The following is a 24,479-nucleotide window of genomic DNA, read 5'->3' as shown; positions in this document are numbered from 1 at the left end:
GAGACAAGGGATGCTGCATCCATTTGAAGGATCATAAAGGTAGATTCGAAAATTTGCACTAATAACTTTGACAACTTAGAAGAAAGAAACCTCTTCTTCAAAAAGTCCGGCTGAGATGAAACAGATAGTTTGAGTAGACTTATAATCATTAAAGGAATTGAATTCATAATCTAAAAGTTTCCAAATGTTCAGGCCCAGATGCCTTCATTGGAGAATTCTACCAAACATGTGAAGAAGAATTAGCACCAATTTTACAAAATCTGTTCCAGAAAATAGAAGAGGAAAGTGTAAGTTCCAACTCTTTTTATAAGGTTAGAATTACTGTGATACCATAAGGAGACAAAGGCAGCACGAAAAAAGAAAACTACAATCTAGTATCCTTCATGAACTTAGATGCAAAAGTTCTCAACAAAATATTAGCAAATTGAATCTAGGTATTTATAAAAAGAAGTATACACCATGACTAAGGGGGATTTTTTTCCAGTACAAAAGGTTGTTTCAATATTTAAAAATTAAACTGTATTTCATCACATCAACATATATATATATATATATATATATATATATACAGAAATACTGTATAACCATACAATTGGCACAGAAAAAGCATTTGACAAATCCAACACCTATTCATGACAGAAACTTACAGCCTACTAGAAATAGAAACTTCCCACTTCATAAAGAACGTCTACAAAACATTCACAGATAAATTCATACTTAACAGTAAAAGACTATGCTTTAACCATAACATTGGGATCAAGGCAAGAATGTCCATTCTCATCACTTTTATTCAACATAATATTGAAAATACAAGCCAATGCAATAGGCAAAAAATGATTAAAAGCATACAGATTGTTTGTAGATTTTGTGTACACACACAAAAGAAACCAAAATACAAATTGGAGACAAACCTGCTCCTATTTGCAGATTAAATAATTGTGTCCATAGAATATTCCAGATAATCTATTACAATTTTTGAATCTAGTACAAAATATAGCTAGAACTAGTAAATGAATTCAGCAAGGTTGCAAGATACAAAATCAACATGCAAATAACAATCCTATTTTTATGTACTAATAATGAACATTTGGACATTGACATTTAAAATGCAAAGCCATTTGTAATCACTCCAAAGATAATGAAATACGTAGAAGTCTGACAAACATTTACAGGATCTGTATGCTGATAAAATGCTGAAGAAAGAAATCTGAATAAATGGAGAGATATGTTTGTGGATTAGAAGATACAACATGGTAAAGATATCGATTCTCCCTATGTTTATAGGTTTGACACAAATCCTACCAAAATCTCAGCAAAAATTTTTGTACATATAAATTTATCCTAAAATTTGCATGGAAAAGCAAAGGACTAATAACTAAATTTTGAAAGAGAATAAAGTGAGAGGAATCACTATACCTGATGTCAAGGCATACTATAAACCTACAGTGATCAAGACAGTTGGATATTATAGAGGGAAAGACATATAGTTTAATGGAGGACCTAGAAATAGATCCAAACAGAAACGCCTAATTCTTGACAAAGGTGCAGAAGTCATTGGATGGAGGAAGGATAGCTTTTTCAGACAATGGTGATAGAGCACTGAATATCTGTAAACCAAACAACAACAACAACAAACTCAAAATGGGTCATGGGCTAAAATAATACCTAAAACTTTAGACCTCTTAGAAGCATCAGAGCCTAGGGCTAGGCAAAGATTCTTAAAATTGACATCAAAAGCATAATTCATTAAAGGAAATGTTTATGATTTAGTATTTATCAAAATGTAAAATTTATGCTCTGAAAGACCCTGTTAAAAAGATGAAAAGATGGCCGGGGACAGTGGCTCACACCTGTAATCCCAACACTTTGGGAGGCTGAGGCTGGTGGATGACGAGGTCAGGAGATCAAGACCAGCCTGGCCAACATGGTGAAACCCCATCTCTACAAAAATACAAAAATTAGCTGGGTGTGGTGGTGCGCACCTGTAGTCCCAGCTACTTGGGAGGCGAGGCAGGAGAATTGCTTGAACCCAGGAGGTGGAAGTTGCAGTGAGCCAAGATCATGCCACTGCACTCCAGCCTGACGACAAAGTGAAACCCTGTCTCAAAAAAAAAAAAAAAAAAAAATGACAAGCTACAGATAGGGAAAAATGTTTGCAAAACAAGTCTTTGACAGAGGACTTGTGACTTGTAACTAGAATATAAAAAGAATTCACCAAATTTCAACCGTTAAACAGCAAACAATTTAACTAGGTATGGGCAAAAATCATGAATAAACATTTTGCTGAAGAGTGCCCAACAATGGGCAGCTACTTGTGTCATTCACTGGGCCATTTATGCCCCAGTGAATAACATCTTCCAGGCACCCTCACTCACAAGGTTGCTTAACTTTTTTCTCTTCATTGCAAGTTTTCCCCAAACTCTTTATCAGCTGAATGCAGACACTTAAAAAAAAAAAAAAAAAAACAGTTAAAGAAGTTTTGTGCAGACACGTAAAAGGTTACAACAGCAACTGTCAGGAGAGCACATAGTCTGTTGACTGGGAGCTCACGGAGTGCCAAGTAATGTGGAGGAGTCCATCACGCAGAGTTAGCTGGAGCACCAGAGAATCTTCTTTCCTTAAAAAACTGAGGTTGGGATATAGGCCAGAGAGAAATCAAGGGAGCACAAGAAGACCTGTTCCACACTGGTAAGCACAGATTTGCACTTTCATTTTTAAATCATCCACTCAGTCATGACAAACTTTTTTTTTTTTTTTGAGACAGGGTCTTGCTCTATCGCCTAGGCTGGAGTGCAGTGTCACCATCACAGCTCGGCTCACTGCATAGACTTCCTGGGCTCAAGGGATCCTCCCACCTCAGCCTCCTGAGTAGCTGAGACCACAGGCATGTGCCACCATGCCCAGCTAATTTTTTTAATTCTTGAAATTTTTTGTAGAGACAAGGTCTCGTGTTGCCCAGGCTGGTCTCGAACGCCTTGGCTCAAGCCATACACTGTGGGCCTTCCAAAGTGTTGGGATTACAGGCATGAACTACCATGCCTGGCCTGCAACAAACTTTTAATAACAGCTAAGGCATTGGGCAACTGGGTTCAATCCTACCTAAAGTAACTTAACCTCTAAACATTCATCAGCAGGTGGCATATGATACTGGGTCCTGGGGAGTCTATTCACATCCTATAATCTAGCCAACGCAGTATAGCTATTAATACAATGGGAAGACTCTTACTCCTTCCTTCTTGCCAACCACTTAGGCAAGAACATGTGCTACCAGATCCTGGGAAATCTTATCATGTGGCCTATCCAGTCCTGTGGGAGCACATCTGTCTTTCTTCTGAAAGGGCATTGTAATGTTACCAGCCCCGTGTTTGGCACCAATTTGTCAAGGAAAGGCTAGCATATAATCATGTGTCACTTAATGAAAGTGACATGTTTTGAGAAAGTGAATGTTTTGAGAAATGCATCATTAGACAATTCTGTCATTGTGTGAACATCACAAAGTGTACTTACACAAACTTAGGCTGTTACTCCTAGGTTACAAACCTGTAGAGCATGTTACCATACTGAATTGTAACCCAATGGTATTTGTGTATCTAAACATAGAAAAGGTACAGTAAAAATATAATCTTTTTTGTGTGACAATGTTTTGCTTTGCCACCCAGGCTGGAGTGCAGTGGCACAATCATAGCTCACTGTAACCTCGAATTCCTGAGCTCAAGTAATTCTCCCACCTCAGCCACCAAGTAGCTAGGACTACAGGTGCATGCCACCACACCCAGCTAACTTTTATATTTGTTAGAGATGAAGTCTTGCTGTTTCCCAGGCTGGTCTCAAACTCATGGCCTCCAGAAATCCTCCCACCTTGGCCTCCCAAAGTGCTGGGATTACAAACATGAGCCACCACACCTAGCCTGTCATTATAATCATATGGGACCACTTTTGTAGATGTGGTCTGTTATTGACCAAATTATCATTGAGCGAAGTGTCATTATGCAGTGCATGACTGTATTTGATCAGAAAAGAAATGAGCCCTTTCTGGATTAAAACAGTTCAGTTCTGTATGTCTTTTCGCCACAAGATGGCATCAGAAGAGGTCATGTGACTGCAACACATTTTGTTGCTGAGAACCTGATGTTGTTCTGCAGATAAGCAGTTTATAGCTTGCAGTTATACCTTAAATGGGGAGAGGTAGAAAGCCTCCTTCCTCATCAGAGCAAACTGTCTCAGGACAGCCTCCATGGTAGGTAGGGAGGTGTGTGAGAAATGGCATTGTATCAGCTCCTCACACAACTTACCATGCACTCATGTTCTAGGTGAATTATAAGGCTTAGATCAGCTGGTGTTAAATCCTGGTATATGTGGCTCATATGAAGAGATGCAAGTTGCCAGGACAGCCATGGTGCAGTCATTCCCCCAAAGGAAGAACTATTAAGCCGGCACAAAAGTGAGAACAGAAATGGACAAAATACCTTGTAAGACAGAAGATGATTTAGGTCTTATGTTCTTTGAGGGCAGAGATAATGTCTTGTTCATCTTTGATTCCTTAGCACCTGACCTAACACAATCAAGTTTACTGAATGAATGGTTATAAACACATAATTTCTTTAGAAATAAGGGAAGACTTTTATATCTCGAAATATGAATGTGAATACTTTGGTCTCTGGCACTCAGTGTTAGGAGATTTTACATTATGTTAATAAAACAAAAGAACAAGTAGAACCAGTCAACTTTCAGAATCATTCATTTATCAGGAACTCTGCTAGATGCTGAGGATACAATGGTGATCTAGTTGTTTATCTTGTCCCTCAGCCTGCCTCATACCAGCCGTTCCCTATCCTGACCTGTAAGTGGGGTAGGGAGGCTACAAACATTATTTCCCAGGCTCCTACTGCCAATTGGAAGAATTGACAAAAGGGGGAAGCACGGATTAAATGTTTTAATGCTTTACTGAAACTGTAATACTATACTGTAGTTTTAATGTTGAAACTATAGCATTGTGATGGCGTTTTATATGTCAACTTGACCAAACCACAAGGTGCCCAGATATTTGGTCAAACATTATTCTGAGTGTTTGAATTTGGATGTGATGAATCATTGCATCAGTGGACGAGGTAAGGCAGATTGCCCCCCCTAATGTGGGTGAACCCCATCTGATTAGTTGAAGACAGGAAGAAAACAAGATGATGCTCCCTCAAGGGGTATTCCTCCTGCCCATCTTGAACTGGGACATCAGTCTTTTCTGGCCTTCAGACTCAAACTAGAACACTGGTTCTTCCTGGATCTTGAACCTGCTGGCATTTGGACTGGTGCTCACACCACTGGCTCCACTAGTTCTCTAGTTTGCAGATAGGAGAACCTAGGACTTCTCAGCCTCCATAATCATATGAACCAATTCTTGCCAATAAATAATATACATAAACCAATATTATAAATACAAATATATATGCATACACATACGTACATATATATACATATGTAGACACAGATCCCATCGGTTCTATTTCTCTGGAGAATCCTAATGTATGTTTAGAAAGTTTAGAAATCATGCAGTGCATTTTTCTCAATTTAAAAATCCACTCAAACGAAGTAACCATATGGTTTATTACTATAATACAAATAATTTACATTAGGATTTGTCAGATTTGTGTCCCCTAGATCCCTGAAAACCTTGAAGGACCAAGCCTTGGAAACCAGCATAAAAACAAGCACTTGGATATTTCTATAAAGGATTTTGGATGATGATTCAATTTCTACTAAACAAAACACAGCAGGAGATAATATATCACAATGCCCAAGTCATTAACCATTAAAGGTGACCAGAAAAATCTTGTTATGTTTGAATTCCAGAGTTTTTGACTGATATTGTAAATATGGAAGAGATTGCTGGTGCCAGAAACCGAGTGAGAAATGTGAGTAGATCCAACAATGCAAGCATATTTCTACAATAAGGAGAAGTGATACTAACGAAAAAGGAACTGTCTTTTCACAGTTGTCACACTCATAGGGCTTCTCCCATTGTGGGTTCTCTGGTGTTTGATAAGACCTGAGCTGCGACTGAAGCCCTTGCTGCATTGTTCATTTTGTTAGTGCACTTCTCCTTATTGTAGGAATAAGGTGAAGCACTTACACAAAAGTTTGCAGCAGAATAGTCATTCCAAAATACTTTTGTAGAAACAACTCCACTGAATGTATACATAATAAATACTACTTGTATAATGCTGACTAAACATTTTCTCACTTGAATTCACAAGACTAAAATTTTGACTATCATGATGAGAAGAAAAAAAAAGATGATCTACACAGTGTGTTTAACAAAAAAGTAGATAGCCTGAGGAGTTAAATTTATGGTTAAAACAGTCATCATGAAAAATTGAGATGCTGTTACCACACAGGCGATTTGGGAATCAATGTATAAGAAGACTAAGACGTCAGACACTAATAATGGGGTTCTGAAACCATAAGTGATACTCGTTTTAAATATTTGGTGTGAATCCATTCATCAGGAGAAAGTATGAACTTTGCAGGAATAAGTTTTGATGCAGTTTACTACACAGTGTATGCTGGGTAGTAGGGTGGGGCAGGATAGTGTCTATTGTTTTAGCAGGCATTGGTTAGGCCCAAGAGAACTAAATGGAGAGAACTAAGATATGGAGCATTAGAATATTTATCATTTTATTCTGACTTGATGACTGATTTTCACACTGTCTGAATAGGTAAGTTTTTTCTTAAAGAGTAGCAACAGGAAAACAAAGAATGAAATTTGGGCTGGGTATGGTGGCTCACACCTGTAATTCCAGAGCTTTGAGAGGGTGAGGCAGGAGGATTGCCCAGAATGTCGAGACCAGCCAGGGCAACACAGTGAGACCTCATATTAAAAAAAAAAAATGCAGTTCCATGGATGGCACACATTCATAATGATTTAGTGATAAGCTGTTTAAGGCATTTGCACTAGAATAGAATTCCTAGTCTGGTAAAGAAATATGGATTCTTGGCCGGGCATGGTGGCTCACGCCTATAATCCCAACACTTTGGGAGGCTGAGGCAGGAGGATCACGAGGTCAGGAGATCGAGACTATCCTGGCTAACATGGTGAAACCCCATCTCTACCAAAAATATAAAAAATTAGCTGGGTGTGGTGGCACACGCCTGTAGTCCTGGCTACTCAGGAGGCTGAGGCAGGAGAATTGCTTGAACCCAGGAGGCGGAGGTTGTAGTGAACTGAGATCGTGCCACTGCACTACAGCCTGGGCAACAGAGCAAGACTCTGTCTCAAAAACAAAAAAAAAAACAAAAATGGATTCTTTCAATCACAGTAACCCTGCCATCACCTCTGCTCTGCCTATGTACTTGGTAAGAAATTACTTGGTAAGATTGAATCATAATCTAGGTCAGAGAATTGGACACAGGCACAAATGGCCTTGGCGAGAAGTTCTTCAGAAACCTGGATAACATCAGATTTTCAGATCTGTGAAGGTAATCTCACTGGTACATTCAATAAACATTTATTAGCACCTGTGGAAAAGGCACAGAGGGGGATATAAGCCTTTGTGAATCTGACCAACTGTGGAGGATTCATTACAGTCAAAAAGAATGGTCAGAGAAGCAGCCCCCAAATCACAACCATCCACCCAACAGACACCACAAAGTGCTGGTTTAGGGCAAGTAGCCAGTCTAAACATCCATTTAATTCCAATGGGAGAGAACAAACCATTTCAGGTCTTACCTATTCTAGACAACTCTCCCATAGCCTCCTATCAAATATGTTTTGATTCCAAACACCTTCTAGAACTTAGAAGATAATTTGTCTAACCCAGTCTATATTTTCTAACACCTGATAATGGGTAGTGGTAAATAAAGCCCAGCCCACAATTCCTATAGTCGAGACTCCAGGGGGAGTGGCTTCAGATCAGTGACAAATGAGCACCAACTCTGGCATGTATGGCATGGGTCACTGTGATAGGATGTTTCTCCCTACGTGGCTTCTCTGATGTTGAACAAGGTATGAAATTCGGGTGAAGGCTTTTCCACATGCATTACACTGATAGGGTTTCTCACCGGTGTGGATTTTTTGATGTTCAATGAGGCCTGTATTCTGAGTGAAACTTCTTTCACACTCATTACATTTATAAGACATGGGAGTTTCAACATTTTCCAACTGGCTTTCCATCCTACTTTTCCAGGCCTCTCCCTGCTCAGGTTCCTGAACATTTTTATCCCCAATATGGATCCTCTGATGTCTCAGGAGATGTGAACTTCGCCTAAAGGCTTTGCCACACATACTGCACTGATATGGCTTCTCCCCAGTGTGGATTCTGTGATGTTCAAGGAGGCTGCAGCTCTGGCTGAAGGTCTTCCCACAGTCATCACACTCATAGGGCTTCTCCCCAGTGTGGGTTCTCTGGTGCTTGATAAGGTCTGAGCTGTGACTGAAGGCCTTACCACATTCTTCACACTCATATGGCTTCTCACCAGTGTGGACTCTCTGATGAATGACGAGGGCAGAGCTCCCAATGAAGGCCTTGCCACACTCCTCACATTCGTAGGGTTTCTCACCAGTGTGGATTCTCCTGTGTTTACTCAGGCCTGAGCTTTGAGCAAAACTCTTTCCACATTCATGGCAGATGTGCCGCCTCCCTCCTGTGGCATTTTTCTGCTTTCTTTGTAACCTGCCCTCCTGTTCACCAGCTTCTGCACATGTAGGAATCTGGACAATGTCTTCCCTCAGGTGGCACGATATCTTCCCATGCTCCTTTTCTTGAAGCTTCTCGGCTGGAGGCAAGTCCCTGCCCTTAGTCTGTTTTTCACCACCTGAAATAACAACCGGCAATTGTGGGTTATGCCCCACCATGGCAGGAAAGCTCTGTGATGAGTACCAGGGAGGCAAGAATTACAGAGGTCTATAAATGCCTGGGATGAGGATTTAAGTGCTAGAATAAGAATGGGAATAAAAGGGGAGAACAGGAGTGCTGGGGAGGAGGGAGACCTAAGAATGGGAATGGGGCCATTGGAAAGGTACACACTGGGAGTGGAGGGAGTGGGTGGAAGATGGTGAGGATCCAGGACTATGCTGGGGATATATGTGGTCGTTCTAAGTTCTAAGAATAGTAAGGCAGGGCCATGCATCTAGGATTAGATACTAAAAGAGTTGAACAGAAAGTGACATTAAATGGAGCAAGTGGAAGGATTTCTGAAATACCTTTGAGAAACAGCGATTGGGAGGCTGAGGCTGGCAGATCACTTGAGGTCAGGAGTTCAAAACCAGCCTGGTCAACATGGTGAAACCCCATCTCTATTAAAAAAACAAAAATTAGCCAGGCATGGTGGTGGGTGCCTATAATCCCAGCTAGTCAGGAGGCTGAAGCAGGAGAATAGCTTGAATATGAGAGGTAGAGGATGCAGTGAGCCAAGATTACACCACTGCACTCCAGCCTGGGTGACAGAGTGAGACTCAATCTCAAAAAAAAAAAAAAAAAAAAGAAAGAAATGAAACAGTGAAAGTGGAGACTCAGAAACTGGGCACTGATCAATGAAACAATAAAGACAGTTGTGTCGGCTCATATGCCAGGCAGAGGCAGGGTCCCCAAACAGAACTGGATTCAGTGCTGTGAATTTTATGCCACCAATGAGCTACGTGGCCTCAGACAAGTCAGGCAGTCTTCTCAGCCTCTGCACCCTCATCTCTGAGGTCAGGGTCTATAGTCAATGTCTAAGAACACTTCTAACTCTCACAATCTATGGTCCCAAGGCCCATTTTCTAAAGAGGCCCGCCAACTTTCCTCTTCAGTCAGGGATAGGATCAGGAAGGAGTACATCATCATTTACTGGGCATCTCCTATGAGGCAAACCTGTACTTGGGACTGTATTGACTTCAACCCATTTAACTTAACTAGAATACTGGCAGGGAGAGGAGAAAGCAAGGTCAGAAGAGATAAGCAGGCTGGATGCAGTAGCTCATGCTCATGCCTGTAATTCCAGCATTTTGAGGGGCCAAGGCAGGAAGATTGCTTGAGCCCTGGAGTTTGAGACCAGCCTGGGCAACATAGCAAAACTCCATCTCGACAAAAAATTAAAATTAAAAAATTAGCCAAGCGTGGTGGTGCATGCCTTTAGTCCCAGCGGTTTGGGAGGCTGTGGTGAGAGGATCACTTTAGCCCAAAAGGTTGAGGCTGCAGTGAGCCATGATTGTTCCACTGCACTCTATCCTGAGTGACTGAGCAAGACCCTATCTCTCAAAAACAACAACAAAAAAGAAGGAGTAAGGAGCTAGTCAGTAACAGGTTTTCAGAAATGGTGATTGTGAATCCAAACACAATAGGGCTCAACAGCTTCCAACAACTCAACAGGTTCTAATGCACAAAGAATGCCAAGAAACCTTAACAGAAATTAGTGCCCTTTGGTCTTACCCAGGGAGACCAGGCTGCCATGGTTCTCCTGCTTTTCATCTCTACAGCGATTCCCCTGAGATGAATCCTGCTGTGTCCATTCAGGGGTGACAGTCAGGGCCACATCTTCCACTTTCAGCAACCCCTAAAACAATAGGTAATCCCATTGAAGAAGGGGCTGACCAAACTGGTGGAGTAGGGAAGATCTGGGAAGCACCCCCAACCCCCATCCCTGTCAACAGCTGGTAATAAACAGGAAAAGCCTCTTAAGTGGGCACCTAAATAAAGTTAATGATAACCTCAAGATAGATGAGAAAATGCAGATCCCATTTGAGATCTGTATGGAGGATCTAGGATGGGAGAATAGGGGAATGGGGAGTGAGGAGTCTTCACACGAAGCTCAACAGTAGTGAGGGGCACTGGGGGAGGGATAGGGGCTCCAGCTCACCTGGGACTCTGGAGCAAGCCTAGAAGCTACCACTGTATCTTCTCTGCAGCACCTTCCATGGGCAAGCACAGGGACCTGGAGAACTAATGAGGAAAGAAGCTCTGTATGAGATGTACCCTGGCATTCAGCCTCCCTGCCTTGTGGAATCTAAGTTAAATAACTGGATTAATAGATTCCTGTCTCACGTGATTGAGCCCAGGAGTCTGAAGATGCAATGAGCTGTGATTGGGCCACTGCACTCTAGCCTGGGCAACAAAGTAAGACCCTGTCTCTCTAAATAAATAAATTCCTGCCAAACAAGTTTATACAGAGTGTGCTCCTTTCCAAAGTTCTTGGTCCCTACCCGCTGCAATCTTATGGCTAAACATACCTGTTGTGCTCTGCAGATACATGAAAACAATGCAAAAAGGCAGGATCCTTGTTAGCAGTTGTGAAATAAAAAGAACATAAAAATAAAAAAGTTTTCCATTTGAAGATCCTTTGAATTTTGCTAGATATAGGAGGAAAAATTGGATTTTGGGTGAGTATATCTTAGTAGCTGTTAAGGTGCTTGTCGCTTTGGATTTGAAAAGCTAAGAGGAGTCAGACAAAGCTGGGCTATGAAAAGCAGAGTAAGGGTCTGGCTTTATACAACCTACTGAAATTCAAGAGAGAGGAAAGTAAAGAACTTCAGGTTTCCTTATTATTCCTTATATAACTTCAGGAAGCATATATATTCCTCATATATTCCTTATATAACTTCAGGAAGCAAATTTTTAAAGGGGCACAAAACAGGTGGTTTAGGCTAGAACCTCTGTTGAAAAATAAAGATCTCATGTTGGCTAGAACATCCCAGTGGTGTGTGTCTTGGGAACTTGTACATGTGTTTAAGACACATGAAAGGATATCTCAGAACATACAGCCATTTCCTATGCAGTGAATTTCATATTACTTTAATAACAGACCCAGGATTTAGAAGATTTATACCCTTTAATTTGCAATAGTCCTATAATTTATGAGATTGGCTGGCTGGCTTTCCAAATTCTGTTTACTTTCTGCATAGGACTTCCCACTGTCATACGAATTGTATTATTAATGTGTTTATTTGCCATCTTCCCCACTTAAATGTAAGCTCCACTGGAACAAGAACAGTCTCACTGACAGTTCCATCCCCAGAGCTAACTGGCCACCACATTGGAGGCCTCCATAATTACAAGTTAAACAAAGAAGAACAAAGACAAGTAGCTGGTATACACAATGTAGTAGCTTACACCTATAATCCCAGCACCTTGGGGGGCCGAGGCAAGAGGATCACTTGAGCCCAAGAGTTTGAGACCAGCCTGGGCAACATGGTGAGACCTCATATCCACAAAAAATTTTTTAAAAAATTAGCCAGGCATGGTGGTGCATACCTATAGTCCCAGCTACTCAGGAGGCTGAGGTGAGAGGATCGTTTGAGCCCAGGAGGTGGAGGTTACAGTGAGCTGAGATCGTGCCACTGCACTTCAGCCTTGGTGAAACAGCAAGACCTGTCTCAAGAAAACAAAAACCAATACAACAAAACAAAATCCAAACAAGAACCAATTCTTTCCAAACCTAAGTTTTACTAATATCTTATATACTATGTCCAGTCTTGGTTGGAAAAGTTTTCCATCATTATGTTGGAAATACTCCTTTTAGCCTCAGTCTTAAATGAGAGTTGATCTGTCATGGGCATATACACCACCTATCAATGAATTTTGTTGGCTATCCTTAAATGAAATTGGATGAAGTCTGCAGAATTCATACTGCCTAGAAAATAATCCTTACCTCTGTCTTGTAAGGGCTGGCATCCCAGAGATTCATGCTTGAGCAGAGCCTTCATTAGCTGAAATTGGCTACTTTGTGACTCTGGGGCTGGTGTCAACAATGCCATCTTGCAACAGAGCAGTTCTTGCCCCTGGTCAACACCTGAAACCTAGAAATCATTTGTTCTTATTTTCATTTATTCATCAAACACTTCCATAGAATTACCTAGGTGGCTGGCACTATTTCCAAGATCATTATAAATGTTAACTCATTTAACGCAGAAAACAATAATCTTATAAGGAAGGTATTATTATACTCATTTTACTGATAGGGAAATTAAGGCATAGCCAGTTTAAGTAGCTAACAAGTGGCAATGCTAGGATGGGAGCTCAGGTAGAATGATGCCAGAGCACATGTTCTTACCATTACTCTATGCTCCTTTATATATACATTTGTGTTTTATGTAAACCCATTGGAAACTGGTGCAAAATTCTCAGAGAATATTGATACCTTTAATTATCTGAAAAGGGGATTACAATCTCTAGTTCACAGCATTTGGGGGACCCAAATAACATCACAGTATGTGAAATCACCTAACATGGCCTGGCATATGATATGTCCTCATTAAATGCAGGTTTACTTCCAGACATTTATAGTATTATAAAATTACAGTTTTCAAGTTACTTTCTCATGTGCAGCTCAGAATTTCCCACATCCTTTATAAAGAATGAAGCTAAGAGACTTGCACTGACTTTCCACTGTTACAGGGCTTGGGTGCAATAGACCCAAGTCAAGAACCTTGGTATCCAGCTCACCATTTAGAAGGCTCTGGCCACACAGGTCCTCTGAGGGTGTGTGCACAGGGACACAGGATGATGCAAAGAGGACACAGTCTCACAAAACAGGGAAGAACATGGAGGTAAAAGTAGGCCCATTTTCTACCATAGGTTCATAACCAGTGGTCCATGAACTCCTTCCCACGGAGTCCATGAATTTGAACAGGACAAAAACTAATCTTATTTTTAACTGGTCTTTAAGAGAAAGTTAGTATTTCCTTCAACTATGAATGGAAGCAACAAATCAAAGTAGCATAAGCAGTACCCAGGACTTTGTCACCAATAGAACCTGTAGATGTTTTTACATCACATTACAACCAGGCAAACAGACACTTATCACTACTTTGTAATTGCCAGTTATAAGCCCTGTCCCTAGGTCTTATTATTTAGTGTACTAATTTAAAAAAACACATATGACTTTAATACAAATTTAATACTTTGCTAACTGTATGTTGATATGATTGTGTTCTTTTGTAACCCTTAATGGTTTCTTTATGTATTTTAAAAAAATTATTCTGAGAAGGAGTCCGGGGACTTCACCTTACTGCCAAGGAGGTTCACGGTACAAAAAGAGATGGAGAACTCCTGGATCTTAAAGGAATGCCCCTCACTCCGATGTTGAGATTTCAGGAGGAAACAGACCACAGCGCTCAGATACTAAGTTCTTTCTACCTGCGGCGCCGGCTCATCCAGCTGCCTCTCCAAATACTCCAACAGCACCACCACCTCCTCCCCGCTCTCTGGATGCTGCTCCCGCACCCAGCTCTGCAGTTTCCCTGGCAGGATGGTCAGGAACTGCTCCAGCACCAGCAGCTCCAGGATCTGCTCCTTGCTGTGCATCTCAGGCTGCAGCCACTGTCGGCAGAGCTCTCGGAGCCGGCTCAGCGCCTCGCGGGGACCTGCAGCCTCCGGGTAGCGGAAGCCTCGGAAGCGCTCGCGGGAGCCCTCAGAGCCCAGATCTGGGCTACTGGGAAAACCGGCCTCTTCTTCCTCCACCTTTATGACCAGAAGCTCCATCTGGTCTTCTGTAGGCTGGGCATCCAGGGCTGTGCTTTCACTTAATTCTCTAGCCATCCTGGGCCAAGGCAGTACCTCAGGCCTCACTCACTCTAGCTTCCAGCGCTATTTCTGCAGAAGATTCCTGAAAGGTGGGAAATAATTATTAACCAGTAAACTTGCAAGTAGTCCCTTCTCTCCTGCCCAGGAGCCCAGAGACATCTCTGGGGAACTGCTGCAGAAATTTCTCCATGTTCCACCACCCCAAGCCTGAATGCCACAGTAAGGTTCCAAAGGATGTCCTGGGGTGATCCTGGACATCCCCAAACCCCGGACTAATCAGGAAAAAAACTGAAATTGGTGAGGATCCAGGGCACTTCCTGGTCTCTCTAGGAAGCTCCTCTCAGTGACTTGCTGAGTTATCCCATTAACAACCAGGTCTGTGGTTGTCTAAATTCTAAGACGAGTCTAACGATTTCCTGCCCTAATCCTCAGGACTTTCAATATGAGATAGCAAGTCCAGACCGACCGGACTGATCCCAAGGAGCTGAATTCTACCAACAACCTCAACGACCTCATAAGTAGATTCCTCTCAGAGCTTCCAAATAAGAGCCCAGCCCTACCAACTCTTTGGCTTTGGCCTGAGAAGACCCTAATACTGAACTCAGCTGAGCCTGCCTGGCCTTCTGACCCAGAGAACTGGAACAAACAAGCTGATTTTTTTTTTTTTTTTTTTTTTTTTTTTTTTTTTTTGCTTGTTTGTTTTGAGACAGAGTCTCACCCTGTCGCCCAGGCTGGAGCGCAGTGGCATGATCTCAGCTCACTGCAACCTCCACCTCCCATGTTCAAAAGATTCTCCTGCTTCAGCCTCCCAAGTAGCTGGGATTATAGGCGTGTACCACCATGCCCAGCTAATTTTTGTATTTTTAGTAGAGATGGGGTTTCACTATGTTCGCCAGGCTACTCTTGAACTCCTGACCTCAAAAGATCTGCCTCGGCCTCCCAAAGTGCTGGGATTAAAGACATGAGCCACTGCGCCCAGCCCAGATTTTGTTTTAAGCTGATAAATTTGAGGTAAATGTTATACAGCAATAGAAAACTAATACAATTGATTCTATATCTGCAGGTTCTGCATCAAGAGGTTCAATTAACCACAGCTGGAAAATATCTGGGGAAAAAATAACAAAAACAACAATTAAAAAATACAAATAAAATATAATATAACAAGAATTTACAAAGCATTTACATTGTATTTGGTTTATAAGTAATCTAGAGATGATTTAAAGTGTACAAGAGAAGCTGAGCCTGGTGCCACACTACTGCAGTCCCAGCTACTCAGGAGGAAGAGGCAGGAGGATCACCTGAGAGCCCAGGAGTTCAAGGATGCAGTAAGCTATGATTGTGCTGCTGTACTCCAGCCTGGGTAACAGTGCTGAGACTCCATCTCTTTAAAAAAAAAAAAAAAAAGTATACAGGAGGATGTGTGTAGGTTATAGGCAAATACTATATGCCATTTTATGTAAGACTTGAGCATCCACAAATTTTGGTATCAGTGGGGATCCTGGAATGAATCCCCTACAGATAGTGAAGGATGGCTGTACCAGGTCTTATCTGTGGTCAAGGTACTGCAGTGAGGGGAAGAAGGATAGAAGGCCCTGGACCAAAAGAAATAGGACTGAATTAACAAACCTTGGCTGCCTGCTAGTGAGACCCTCAGTTATATCTCATGTGACACTTGCCCAAAAAACTGGCAAAATATTCACATTAAAATTCAGCTGGAAGTAGGGTTTCTGCAGGTTCTTCTGATCTATGGGCTGGAGGCCCTTCAGTTTCTCTCAGAAACATCAAGGAAGCTGAAAACATCACCAAGCCCTTGCCCTGGAGAGAGCACAGGCTGCCCCTGGTCTTTGCCACCTCCTCAGTCTGCCACTCTCTTTCTTCCCCTTCAAGACTGAACTTCTTGAAAGAAAGCCCTCAGTCCCTGATTCTAGTCCTCACCTCCCACTAAGCCTTCCACACACTGTAGGCTGCAAATTACCAACACCACCAAGATTTCGCCTGCAGAAGTAACCAGAGACTTCCTTCAATTCCCATTTTTCATGGCCTCTTCTCAGGCAACTGGCTGAGGATACTGCCCACTTCCAGAAACTCACTTGTCCTTTGTTTCAAGAACCTTCCTTTCTCCTGCTTTCCTCCTTCCTGGTTCTTTTCAGCTCCCATCATAATCTGGTTAAGTGTTCTGAAGCCAGGTTTCCTGAGGTCATCATCATCCTGGTTTTACTACCTACTAGCTCTGTGCCTCCCTTTCCTTATCTGTAATAGGGATAGTGATAGTAGATAGGGCCTTTGTAAGCATTGAGTGTATAACGTCCGTATAACAGTGCCTGGTGTGTGGACATAAGGAACATGGCTGTGCTGCAGCCAGGCAGGCATAGGCCGAGGTAAACATCCTGCATGACTCAGTGGGATTGGAGCGCAGGCACACAATTCCGTGCATTATATAATCACAGTTATGTAGCCATAACCTGGGGAGGCTCATCACCTGGCTCTAAGACACTGTTGTGAGGTGTATAAATGCAGCACTGACACTGTGAAAGAGCTGCTGAGTAAAGCCATGTCCCATCTACCTGCTGTCTCTCAAGTGTTCTTCCAGCTCCCTGCCCCCCCATCCACCTACTCCCCTCAGACCTCAGCTGGGGCTTGAACCTGACATTTGGCATAGTGGGCAGGATGAGGTGAGTGGGTCTCCAGCTCCCAGGCTCCCGGGCCAGCTATGCAGCCACAGCATGAGCTGTGGCACCCAGTGGCAGCCGTGGTGTGAGGATGGGCTCTGGTGGAAACATGGGCAACACTGGACAGGCCCTCCACGAGTGTGAAGGAGCTGAAGCACCTGGAAGTGCACAGCACCGAGGAGTGTGCCTTTGCCAACAGAGTCAGATGGGCATTTGTGACTGTGCTGCAAGAAGTGCATGCCCAGTCTCTGCTGGACGCAACGCAGGGAGGAGGAAGAACCTCCATTACAGGCTCACCCAGTGGTCTGCTAGAAAATAGAGCATGAACAGCCACTGGGCCCCAAGGGTGGGCCTAGAGACCCCCTACCATAGTGAAGCACATTTCATATAGTGTTTGTACCCCCACTGAGTTGCAGGAGTTAGGTAAGCAGTGCCAGTAGCATCTGGGGGAGCCCCTCCCTGCCTGAATTCTCTCTCTCTGGGACAAAGGAGCTGATCCATTTCCCGCTCCGCCTCTGAGATGGAAAAGCTGGCTTCTTTAATTACAGTGTGGACTGATGCAGTGAAATACCAGAAACTGTCAGTAGATGGCAGTCGTATACAGACTTGTGCAAGTCATTCGTGAAAAGGACATTGCTGGGCGACTCGGTCCCGCCGGAGCGTTCCAGCTCAAAGATTACCTGCTGCAGTCAGGCAGAAATGTAAAGCCTGTCCTGTTTGATTGGGAACTGGCCAAGGTGCCGGACTTAGGGGGACACCGGACAACCAAAGGCCGTATGTGGACTCGGCAATCTACTGGTCCCTAAACCTGAATAAGTTTCCGGGCAGAGCTGCATTTATTGACAGTTATGAAAGCTGGTCAGTGAAAGTGAAACCTGTACCTTCGGAGCTTGGCATCGGCCGCTTGGCTCCCCGCTTATGCACTGTGTATGTCTCTCCCATGCCTGAGGACAGGCTGGGGTGGATGTTTTGCACGGCTTGGCAGCTGTGCCATCTATCATGGATTTGATAGACCACCTGACAACAGAACTGGGATGGTGCCACTGTGTGGTGGACTTGGCCAATGCATTCCTCTTAATCGACATTGTTCCAGAGAGCCAGGAACACTTTGCCTTCATGGGAAGGTGATGATGGACTTTCACAGTGTTGCTGCAGGGATATATGCATAGCCCCAACATATGTCATGATCTTATTAATGATGTTATTATATTAACCTCTGATTCTCTTGCAGATTTAGAAGCAGCAACGCAGCCTCTTGCTTGGAATTGGGATGATGCGGCTGAAACCACCTTCCTGGCAGCCAAACAGGCTATTCAGCAGGCACAAGCCCTATGGGTAGCTGATCAGGGGCACCCATTTAAACTTGATGTGCATATGACCACAGATACTTTTGACTGGGGCTTATGGCATTGCACAGAGCTCTTTGGAATGCCAGTAGACTTTTCGTCCCAACTTTGAAAGGGAGCTGAGCTCCGGTATTCCTCGACAGAGGAGTTAGTAACTGCATATGCTGCCCTTTACTCATGACAGCCTGGCAGGACGGGCTACAGTCGTTGTGCGCATGACTTACCCAACAGCAGGGTGGGTGTGCTCATGGGTAACAACCCGCACACTGGGATGGCACAGACATCCACGTTTGCAAAGTGGGGTGCCTAAGCCTACTTGGAACAGTAAAGTATGCTAAGTCAGGTCCCTTAGCAGCACAATTACAAGAAGTCTTAGTACCTACTATCCTAATGCAAGATAAGGCTATGGGACCTGAGGCACCCCTAGACCCTGAGCCTTCATCTTTTAAGGAAGGGCATCCCCGCATTCCCAATAGGGCGTGGTACACAGATAGGTCTAGCCAGGGTGCTACTGCTGCCTGGACTGCTGTTGCAGCCCAGCCTAGTACTGACACCCTATGGTTTGATACCAGGTGTGGACAAAGTAGCTAATAAGCTGAACTCAGGGCAATGTATATGATGATCACCAAGAAGGTGACACCTATGGTAATCTGCACCAATAGCTGGGCAGTTTATCAAGGCTTAACCTTGTGGCTAACTACCTAGAAGTTACAGAAGTGGTTAGTCACTGACCCATGTAGGGCCAGGCCATGTGGCCAGACCTATGGGAGAAAGGATGACTTCCTCCAACCAGGTATGGGGACAAACGGTAACCTGTTGTTGCCTGCCCCAATGCTCCTAAAGGTAGGGAAGCAAAAAACCTGGCTTAATATATAAAGCAACATCGGGGTAACATCACCATGGGGTGATTGCCTACTATAACCTGAAATTATTGCTCCCTGTATTACTACTGTGGCCCGAGTGCCTACAGCTTATGTGTCAAGCCTCTATGTATACACTTGGCCTGTGTGCCCAGAGCCTATGTGTCAGACTTACGAGTCAAGCCTGTGTGTATGTATCAGCCCTGGGTGCCGAAAGTGTGTATGTCAGGCCTGTGTGCCAAACCTATATATTGGGCCTGTGTACCTAAAAACCTATGTCTCCCTCGGCCAAGGGGGTGGAGTGTAAGGTAAAAATGGATGTGCTTTGGTCAAGAACAGGCTGAGGCAGATATGCAGGCCAGTGTGACTCAGCGAGTCTCGAACGCAGGCGCACCACTCCACTTGTTATATAACCTGTTTGTGTAAGCTCATACTTGACTCACAGCCACTATTGTGTGTAAATGGTATAACTGCCCTGCTGACACTGTACATAGGACTCATGCCCAGAGAGGGAAAAACTGCTGACCCTGGAAGAGAGAACTGGCCGCCTTGCAGACTGACAGAGGGGAGCCAGGAATTAACAAGCATGCCAAGGAGTACAGCTGTAAGTGTGGGAGCGGCAGAAGCCACAGAGCCGGTTGCTGAGAAGGGCTGTGGTCGGAGGAGGCACCCGAGACAGAGGCAGACAGTGTGAGAGCTGCAGCAGCTGCTGCTGACTAAAATAATATTTTACCTGTCTACAGGCCCAAGTGTTCTTTCAACTATCTGCCACCCATCCAACAACTCCCCTCGGACCTCAGTATGGGCTGGAAGCTGACACTTGGCATGACAGTGGTAAGTACCATATACATATTGGCTAATAGTATAATTCATTGGTCTTTCTTTTTTTAAATAAGAGTAGGCCTGGTGGTTCTGTTCTTGACCTTTTCTTTTCTCTATCCACAGTCTTCCCCAGAACTATGTTTAATCACTTGCAAGGTTTTAACTTCTATTTCTAGGCTGTAGACTCCTGATCCCTATCCTGAGCTGCCTCCCAGATAGTCCTATATGGAAATCTTGCAAACAAATCCAATTCAATATGCCCCAAATCAAACTGATTTTCTTGCTTCTTAATCTACTCCTTCCTCAGTATGGTATTCTCTAGAAACAATAGCACCAGCCACCAGGTTTCCTCAGAGTCATTACTTTGTAATGGATGATTTCTATATTTTAGGAGGGAAAAGTAAGATATTCTGAAAGACAGCCTATCCCAGAAGCCATGAGACCTGGGCCTGATCTAAGAGAGAAGGGAAACCTGAGATTCCTGTGAACCAGCTAGGACTAGATTTTAAACTAGAAGTGAGTGACTGCAAAATTATTTGACTGGACTCAGATGTCAGTAAGTCTGTCTTTACTCAGTGGAATGGAGAGGCTAGAAAATGTAAGGCTGGGCCGGGCACGGTGGCTCACGCCTGTAATCCCAACACTTTGCGAGGCCGAGGTGGGCGCATCACAAGGTCAAGAGATCGAGACCATCCTGGCCAACATGGTGAAACCCCCGTCTCCACTAAAAATACAAAAATTAGCTGGGCATGCGTGGTGGCAGGTGCCTGTAGTCCCAGCTACTTGGGAAGCTGAGGCAGCAGAATCGCTTGAACCTGGGAGGCAGAGGTTGCAGTGAGCCAAGATCGTGCCACTGCACTCCAGCCTGGCAACAGAGCAAGACCGTCTCAAAAAAAAAAAAGTAAGGCTGGTAGAGGTTACAAAGGGAAAAACAATTTCAAATCTGTATCCCGAACCTCTATTCCTCAGTCCAACTCTCTATAGTTCAAAGGATGGTAGGGAATAGAAGGAAATTAGGAAGCTGAGAGAACCCATTGATTGTTACAAATGAAAAGTAGCAGAAAACACTTCCTCCTAATAAGCTGCCACAAGAGATCTGGGGCACTGCTACATGAGCTAATAATACCAAAATAAGTGACCCTAAATCTAATCTAGTCTTTAGATCCAAATACCAGTGTACAGGCAAAATATAGGAAAAAATTATATTAAAGGCTTTCAAACTTTGTTACATATTAGAATCACTAGGGAACTTTTAAAACTCCTAATGCCTTGGGTACAATCAAGATCAATCAGGCTGGGTGCAGTGGCTCACACCTGTAATCCCAGCACTTTGGGAGGCTGAGATAGATTGCCTGGAGTCAGGAGTTCAAGAACAGTCTGCCCAATATGACGAAACCCTGTCTCTACTGAAAATACAAAAATTAGCTGGGCGTGGTGGTACACACCTGTAATCCCAGCTACTTGGGAGGCTGTGGCATGAGAATCACTTGCGCCTGGGAGGTGGAGATAGCAATGAAAAAAAAAAATCAATTAAATCACTCTCTGGGGGTGGGACTCAGCATCAATAACTTTTAAAACTTTCTAGGTGATTCTAATGTGCAGCTGAGTTTGAGATCTAATAAGTTAAAGATACTAAAAAGAAGCAATCGGCCAAATCCAGAATGTGAGGCATTTTATAAAACAGAAGGTTCAAGTTCCTCAACAAATAAATGGTATTTTTATCAAAAGGAGTGGGAGGGAATGGGAACAGTCATAGATTAGGAGACTGAACAGACTTATCAAATAAATGCAAATGGTGAACCATATTTGGACCCCACTGAAAACAACTGTAAAAAGACTGTTAAAAAAAAAACAAACTGTAAAAATATTTGAGACAATTATTTGAAAATCAAGATAATGATATCAAGGAATTACTGTCAATTTTGTTACATGTGATGATACTATGATTATATTAAGATAAAAGTCCCTATATATAAGAAATTGACACTGAAGTACTTGTACTTGTGAGTGAACTAAAATGTTTCCATCTGCAATTTGCTATAAAATGAAAGAGAGGAGGGATGTAATGAGGAAAAAAAAAAGAAATAAAGAAAGAGGGGGAGAGGGAGGGAGGGAAAGGAAGACAAAGAAAGGAGGGAGAGGGAGAAAAAGGAAAGAGGGAAAGAGGGAACAAGTAAAAGGGAAGGAGGAAGACAGAAGGGAAGGAGGAGGAGAAGGGAAGGAAAGAGAGGGGAAAGGAGGGAAAAGAAGAATGAAAATGACCAAAAGATGATGGCTGAAGCCGAGTCATGGTTATATTGGTGTTCACTGTAACATTCTCTCTACAACTAAATGTGTTTAAATTTCTCTCCAAAATTTTAGAAAAATGAACAAAGTCCTAATTTCCTTCCTTCCTGAATAATACAGTCAAAAAGCATGAAGGTAGGGTCAAAGAAGGCAAGAGAGAGCCACAGCCCAACCCAGAGTGAATCTGGAGCCCAAGTGGAATGAGGAGGGTGTCCACGGTGGGAAAGGGAGGAAGTCTATGGCAGGAAAACAACACTGATACATTTATATCATTTATTCCACAAACTCCATTTAGGTTTCACTACCTGGACCCTACTTGGATCTGAGCCAAACTGATCACAGTGGGAAGGCACAAGATTGGGAAATTGGCTGCAAACACAAATTATTTATCAAATCAGTAAATATACTGACGATAAGGAAAGGAAAGTTTCTCATTAACAGAAAAGAGTTACAAGTCTAGAAAAGAGAGTTAACCCTGTCGAAGTTGGGTTGAAATGAAGGGTGTTAGTATGAAGCCAGTTTCAGGCTAGGGCGTTCCTGGAAGCTCAAAAACTGGTGCATCTCCAGCACTAAGCAGGACATCAGATTTTTGCTAAAACCAGGGGTCCTCGTCCTTTTTCACTATTAAAAACTTCTATTGTTCCTCCTAATCTCCAGCCAAGGAAAAGGTACCCCCGAATCTTAAAGCCTTTGGGAGTTTGAGTATCACAACGTACAACACAAACCAGTTTTGGTCTTTGCTTTGGGACAGGCTCTTTTTCAGAGTATCTTATTTTTCCCTCCTAAAATATAGAAATAATCCATTACAAAGTGAATTGATGAATGACACTAAAATTGAAAACAACCGTACAAAAGCCAGTAAAGATAATGTGTCATCATAGTTATAAATAATAATAGTACTACTAATAAAAGCAAATCTTTAAATCATGCTTACTCTGCACCTTACACATATTAATGCATTCAATCCTCACAACAACCCAGTGAGTTAGGGAATATTATCCCATTTTGCAAAATAGTAAAATGAGGCAGAGAGAGGTTAGGAACTAGTGAAAAGTCACACAGCCAATTAGTGGCAGAGGCAGGATTCGAATCAGGTAATCTGACTCGAACGTTCTGGCTCTTGGCCAGTACCACAGAATAATTTAAAGACCTTGAAACTGACCTTGTTACCAGGCACTGCAAAAATGTAACAGCTCCCATTTTCGAGGCTTGGCTATGTGACCCATGCATCCCGTCTCCAGATACCCTCAAGAACCAACCCAGACACTCGGTAACGGTTCTAAACAAGGGACACTCACATTGGGCTCTACGAGGGAACGCCGAGCACCACTTCGTTCAGACGCAGAGCGCCCTTCCCTCCCCACCGGCTTCTCGCAGGGGTCTCCCTCCTTGGGAGCCGAGGCTGCAGGAACTGGGGAGGGAAGGGCCTCTCTCCACAAATTCACACACACACACACACACACACACACACACACACACACACACACACCCCTGCAAACGCACCTCTACCAGGGGACAAAAGAACTGCAGGACCGATAGGAGGAGAGCCGCGGGATGAGATTTAACCCCACAGTGGAAGGCGGACCCCCAACCGGCGTCCGCTACTCACCCCATACTCACAAAATGCTCGAAACTAGCAAACCACCCGCAAGGCGGGGCACAGAAGCCACTTCCGGGCCTCTCTAGCCACCTCCCTGACAGACTCTGTCGTTTGCTAGCTCGACACCTCGTTTCCCCTCCCCTTTTGCTATTAAAGAGGCTTTTGATTTTTTATTTTTCCAGCTATAACTAAGGGAGAAAGGCAAGGTGCAGAACTCTTTCCATAATTTGCTATATTTGCGAATAGAAGGGAGTAAAAAGAATCTAAACTATGCTTGCCTGTGTGGCACAAAGAAGCCCTGGAAAAATAAATCGGAAAATTAATAATGGTGGTTACCTATGAGAGGTGAACGGTCAGAAACTGAGTGAAAAGGGGGACAAGAGTGAGAAGGAAAGTGTTAGGGTACG

General features: G+C 43.3%; 1 protein-coding gene across 3 annotated transcripts; it reads right to left on the bottom strand.

The window, feature by feature from the left end:
* Positions 1–7,483: 7,483 nt before the first annotated feature.
* On the bottom strand, positions 7,484–24,143 carry LOC104671163 (zinc finger protein with KRAB and SCAN domains 3). Of its 3 annotated transcripts, none has more exons than XM_010374600.2 (6): positions 23,976–24,143; positions 14,103–14,571; positions 12,616–12,763; positions 10,828–10,910; positions 10,401–10,524; positions 7,484–8,805 (listed from the first exon to the last, which is right to left on the bottom strand). In XM_010374600.2, the coding sequence occupies exons 2-6, from the start codon at positions 14,502–14,504 to the stop codon at positions 7,946–7,948; spliced, it is 1,617 nt and encodes a 538-aa protein (XP_010372902.1). In that variant the 5' UTR covers positions 14,505–14,571; positions 23,976–24,143; the 3' UTR covers positions 7,484–7,945. The 3 variants fall into 3 exon arrangements, with proteins under 3 accessions (XP_010372902.1, XP_030784192.1, XP_030784193.1); XM_030928332.1 differs by having other exon boundaries at positions 24,082–24,119; XM_030928333.1 differs by lacking the exons at positions 14,103–14,571; positions 23,976–24,143 and adding an exon at positions 13,971–14,078.
* Positions 24,144–24,479: the final 336 nt, after the last annotated feature.

Source organism: Rhinopithecus roxellana, chromosome 4 (genome assembly GCF_007565055.1).
Source record: "Rhinopithecus roxellana isolate Shanxi Qingling chromosome 4, ASM756505v1, whole genome shotgun sequence".
NCBI lineage: Eukaryota > Metazoa > Chordata > Mammalia > Primates > Cercopithecidae > Rhinopithecus > Rhinopithecus roxellana.
The sequence above is the reverse complement of the archived record's forward strand: the minus strand, read 5'-3'. Positions and strand labels throughout refer to the sequence as shown.